The sequence below is a fragment of the Urocitellus parryii genome, chromosome 13 (assembly GCF_045843805.1).
Source record: "Urocitellus parryii isolate mUroPar1 chromosome 13, mUroPar1.hap1, whole genome shotgun sequence".
Lineage (NCBI taxonomy): Eukaryota > Metazoa > Chordata > Mammalia > Rodentia > Sciuridae > Urocitellus > Urocitellus parryii.
The window spans coordinates 47,220,129-47,226,128 of NC_135543.1; the positions used below are offsets into that span (position 1 = coordinate 47,220,129).

General features: G+C 33.7%; 1 protein-coding gene across 1 annotated transcript in view; it reads right to left on the reverse strand.

The window, feature by feature from the left end:
- Rbbp8 (RB binding protein 8, endonuclease) overlaps nt 1-4,720 on the reverse strand; it is a 63,895-nt gene extending 59,175 nt beyond the window's left edge. Inside the window, exon 1 of the mRNA XM_077792284.1 lies at nt 4,612-4,720. Coding sequence (XP_077648410.1) covers nt 4,612-4,720 — 109 coding nt within the window. The remainder of the gene's footprint in view (nt 1-4,611) is intronic.
- Between the last annotated feature and the right edge of the window lie 1,280 nt (nt 4,721-6,000).

Genomic DNA, 6,000 nt, shown 5'->3' on the forward strand with positions numbered 1-6,000 from the left:
CTAGAAGAGGGCTATAACAGGAACATGGATCAGCATAATCAATGAAAAAGCATAAAAGAGCACTAAAATATGCAAATGAAATAAATAAGAGGTAGCTAAACTCTAACTCACCATAAATTAAAATGTATACAAATGAAGACTTTTAGTAAAGTTGCAGAATACAAAATCACCATGAAAAAATCAGTTATATGCTGGACATGGTGGTACACTCCTATGATCCAGCAACCCAGGAGGTTGAGCCAGGAGGGTCCTGAGTCTGAAGCTAGCCTGGAGAACTTTGCAAGGCCCTGCCTCAAAATAAAATAAAAAGGCTGGGGATGTAGCTCAGTGTTAGTGTCCTTAGGTTCAATACCTACTAGCCCCCCCACATATACCCAAAAAAAGTCAATTATGTTTCTATTAACTAACAATGAACAATCTGAAAAGTAAATTAAAGAATTTTATTTATTATAGCATCAAAAAGAATAAAATACTTAGGAATAACTTAGCAGTAAGCTTCACCAAGGAGACAAAGGACTTATATATGGAAAACTACAAAATTTTGCTGAAAGAAATTATAGAAGACACTAATAAATGAAATGACATCCTATGTTCATGAAGTGAAAAAGAATACTATTAAGACACCAACATTCTTCAAAGTGATCTACAGAGTCAATGTCATTCCTATCAAAATCCCAATGTTGTTTCTTGTAGATGAAGAAAAATCTGTACTAAAATTCACAAGTAATCTTAGGGGATCTGAATAGCCACAACAATTTTGAAAAAGAACAAAACTGAAGATCTTAACACTTTTTGATCTCAAAACTTGCTACAAAGCTACAATAATCAAAACACTGTGGTTATTTCCATAAAGAAAGACCAGTAGACTACAATGGAGAAGCCAGAAATAAATCCTGTATAGGGTCAAGTGATTTCAAGGATGCAAGATCATTCAAAGGGAAAAGGACAGTCTTTTCAACAAATGGTGTTAAGAAGACTGGATATCCACATGCAAGATTGTAGCTGGGCATTTATACCATATGTAAAATTTAACTTAAAATGGATCAAATGCTTACATGTAATAGTTAAAACTATAAAACTCTATGAAGAAAACATGAGATGAAAGCTTTATAACATGGATTTGTTAATTATTTCTTGGATACGACAGAGAAAACAGAAAGGACCACAATGAACTACCACTTCACACCCATTAGGGTGGCCACCCAAAAGAACTGAGAGCATGGTCTCAAAGAGATACTTGTTTTATGTTATTCACAACGGTTCAAAGATGGAAGTAATTCAAATGGCTATTGCCAGATGAATACATAAGCAAAAAGTATATACATATAATGGGATAATATTTGCCTTAAAAATTCTAACACTTACTCAACATGAATGAACCTACAAATCATTATGTTATGTGAAATAACTAGTCTTGAAAGGACAATGATTATATGGTTCCACTTATATAAGGTATCTAGAGTAATCAAATTCATAGATAATACAATAGAATGTTGGTTGCCAGGGGCTTGGGGGAAGAGAAAAATGGGAAGTTGTTGCTTAATGGGAACAGTTAGTTTTGCAAAATGAAAAGAGTTCTGGCAACAGTTGGTGCTGATGGTTTCACAAAAACAGGAATATACTTGATGCTACTGAAATGTACACTTTAGAATGGTTAAATGACAAATAGGATGTTATGTTAAATTTTACCACATTTTTAAAAAGTAAGTACCCTCCTTGTTGCTACCAAAGGAGAGTTAGAAACTAAGAATTTTATGTTTTCTTCTAGAAATCCTACAGAGTGTCTCTCTCTCTCTCTCTCTCTCTCTCTCTCTCTCTCTCTCTCTCTCAACAGACATAAAGGGAATAATAAAAAGTAATCAGGGGCTGGGGTTGTGGCTCAGTAGTAGAGTGCTTGCCTAGCATGTGTGAGGCACTGGGTTCAATCCTCAGTATCACATATAAATAAAGGTCTATCAACAAGTAATAAATATATATTTTTTAAAAAGTAATCAGTATGTGAAAGTTCTGTTAAAAGATTTTTGGAGCATCCCATCATCCATAGCTAGGATAATACACAGCAGGCACTGAAAAACACATTATGGATACTGATTCCGAATGACAGCAACAACTAACATATATTGTTTATCATGTGTGACATTCCTCCAAATACTCTACATCTATTACGTTATTTAATATAATGAAGCATATATTATTAGTATGTTTATTTTATACATGAGGAATATGAGGCATTATAAAGTTAAATAAATTGAACAAAGTCACTATCTCTATTCAAATTAGATTACAGAAATGACTTTTAATCACTAGTAGTCTAGATGCAGAATTCATGGACTAAGACACTATATCTCATGCCTCTTTCTTAACCTATCAAATACACTCACAATCAGTAGAGGTAGGCACTCAAGATGGAAGTTTTAGAGTTAATCCTAAAGGCACGATGTCAAGCACTACAACATAGCATACAGAGCTAATCTATCTTTCTAAGTATCATATCCTATTCATTTCTTCAAACTTCCACCCCTTTCCTCTTTGAGCTGTATCAAGCCACCTTTTATTCCTTGACTAATATGAAGTTCTTATCTCCAAACTTTTGCATATGCTATTCACTGTATTAAGAAAATTCCCTCTCCTCTACCATCTTTATTGCCTCATTAGTTAAACTTACCCAATTGTGAAGTCTGTCTGACAGTAACCCCCACCACACATGCACACATGCACACACTCCTGGTTCTTTATGTTCTCAGATGACATGGTACACTATATTAAATTCTAAATTAGAAATTTCCTTAAAACTAGGAATATCTATGATTTGTGCTTATTCATAAATTTTGGCATATAGTAAGCATCTAATACAATGGGCACAATGATGCATACCTGTGATCTCAGAAATTCAAGAGGCTGAGGACACAGGAATATAGTAAGTTCAAGGCCAGCCTTAGTAATTTAGGGAGACTTTATCTCAAAATTAAAAAATTTAAAATAACTAGGGATGTAACGTAGCTCAGTGGTAAAGTATTCCTGAGTTCAATCCCTATGACAATCCCCCACCAAATGATTTTAAAAAACAGTAAACACCCAATATGCCCTTCTAGATTAAGTGTCTCCAGGTATATTGGGGCTTCCAAAGTTGTTTTTAGGACTTACATTTCAGAATCCATTAATTAATAACGAGGCTATCATCATGCAATTCTATCAGAAGCTAAATTTGCCATATGAAAGTTCAAACATAGACCCACAGACTGTAATTCAGATTTAGGTGGGTCACATTTTACATTAAGTACTGCAGTACTAAACCCACGGTTGCAATATGTAACCAAGAAACAATTTTAGGTGGGCACAGTGGTATACACCTGTAAATCCAGCTACTGGAGAGGCTGAGGCAGGAGGATTACAAGTTTGACAACTTAGTGAGACCATGCCGTAAAATAAATAAATAATTAAATAAATAAATAATGAGAGAGAGAGAGAAAGAAAAATAAAAGGTCTGGGGATAAAGCTCAATGGTAAAGTGCCCCTGGGTTCAATTCCCCAGTACTAAAAAAAAAAAAAAAAAAAGGAAATAACTGCGACACTACAAAGCATTTCTCATACACAAGATCAGTGTACTAAACATAAATATTCCAGAATTAAAGTATATCAAAGTTTGATATCAAATCTTGAGCTTAGCATTAATATAAGTTTCCTTTTATATAATCATCCTAGCTACAATTGCTCAATCCTATATAGTCACTGTATTTCATACATAAGCCTTTTTTTTTAGTTCTTATTTTATTGTATGGTAATTGGTTTTTAAAAATTTATTATTTTAAAAAAATTTTCTAGTTGTAGATGGACACAATATCTTTGTTTTATTTATTTATTTTTATGTGTTGCTGAGGATTGAACCCAGTGCCTCACACATGCTAGGCATGTGCTATCACTGAGCTACCACCGCAGCGCCCCCCTGTAATTATTTGTTTAAATGACTACCTCTACTGGATTGCAGGTAAACTACTACTATTTCAGTGCTTAGCAGCAAAAAAAAAACTTCCAAAGGTTGTCAAAAGACTTAAGCCCAATAATACTTTTTGTATCTGTAAATAATCCTGCAAATAATTTTACAGTAGAGAATTAAGTTCAGAGGTTACATAACTTGGCTGAGATCCCACAGCAAGTAGGCAAATGAAATTCAAATTCAAATCCAGGTCTTCAGTAAATAAATTCTAATTCTTTTTCACCACCCATTTCATGTTACCATAAACAACTACAAGCTGTTTAAGAACTATGTCCTATAGTAGCAGCTGTAGAATTTTAACAATTCACCCATAAGAATGAATCTCAGAAAAATTAAAACAGTAAATGCTGCTGAAAGATGGAATATTTGAACTTAAAGAAGATCATTTCTCAGAGGTGGGGTTGTGGCTCAGTAGTAGAGTGCTTGCCTCACTGTGTGAGGCACTGGGTTTGACTCTCAGCATTCCATATAAATAAATAAATAAAATAAAGTTTCATCAATAACTAAAAAAAAAATTTAAAAAGGTAATTTCTTCTTTCTATAAATACATAAAACTATCATACAAAGTTACTATTATAGTCTCAATAAAATGTTGCTGTAAGTATTTAAGATGTCACCTTGTACTTCTTTATCATGATATTCTTTTAGTTTTGTCCAAAGTTCCTTAAAGTCATTAGATATATCTGCAGAATTCGGGCTTCCACAACTGCTTCCAGAGATGTTCATCTTGCTTAACAGGTTCCACACTTCTATTTGCTTAATGTTTTCTGACCTTTTTTGTTACATTATATAGGTGTGAAGTTGTCTTTAGACAGCTGAAATACCTGAAACGACAGATTGCAACATAAATAAACTTTGTTGTTCACCTTTATGTAATTTGAAATCAGGATGAAACACAAGCTCAGTTGTTTTAAAAGTGCTCCTTATTTACCCACAATCAATCATTTTGAGAATTTGGGAAGGGTTGGTGGGGTGTGAGGAAATAAGATAAACCTCTTGATTTTAGTTATTTGGCCTTTACATAGGGGAAATATCTTATTGCACCCACAGAGAAGTAATTACTTATGTTCTGTTAAACTAAAAGGACTGATACTGACAGGTCTGTACTCATTCAGTCAGTATTGATTTACCATTATAAAAGAATTTATTGCTTTCTTAACTTTTGAATTGATGTGGAGTACAAAACTATACCAAGAAACCATTAAAAAAGTAAAATGATGCCAGGCACTTTGGTGCACACCTTCAATCCAATCAACTCTGGAGACTGAGGCAGGAAGATCTCAAGTTCAAGGCCCAACTCAGCAAAGAAGGAAGACACTGTCTCAAAAAAAAAAAAAAAAAAAAAAGAAAGAAAGAAAGAAAGAAGAAAAGAAGGAAAAAAGGAAAGAAAGAAGAAAAAGAAAAAAGAAAGAGGGCTGAGATGTTGCTAGTGGTAAAGCACCTCTGGGTTCAATCTCAATACCAAGGGAGGGGGGAAAAAAGTAAAATGATAAATAAATTTACTAAATTCAAATCTGGCTCCTTAGTGAATGCTATACAGTTGCTAACAAATGCCCAAACTGATTTAAGTGTCCCTGGCTAACAATTTATTGAGGTATCTAATGAAGAAGCTAAAATAAAATCTCTAAAGGAAACAAGAATATTGTGAAACTACTTGGAAACCTATAAATACTACAGAAATAAATATATAGTTTTATCAAGCTTTTAAAAACTGATATTGGACTTTTAAAAAACAATTAGCAAAAACTAGCCAGATCCCAGTGGCGCACATGTATTATCCCAGTAGCTTGAGAGGCTGAGACAGGAGGATGGAGAGTTCAAAGCCCGCCTCAGCAAAAGTGAGGCACTAAGTAACTCAGTAAGACCCTGTCTCTAAATAAAACATAAAATAGGGCGGGGGATATGGCCCAGTGCCCAAAATTCAATTAAAAAATTAGCAAAAACTGAACATATACTGTATTTCAGATATTAGGGAGTTATAAATTTTCTCAGGTTTAATAATGATA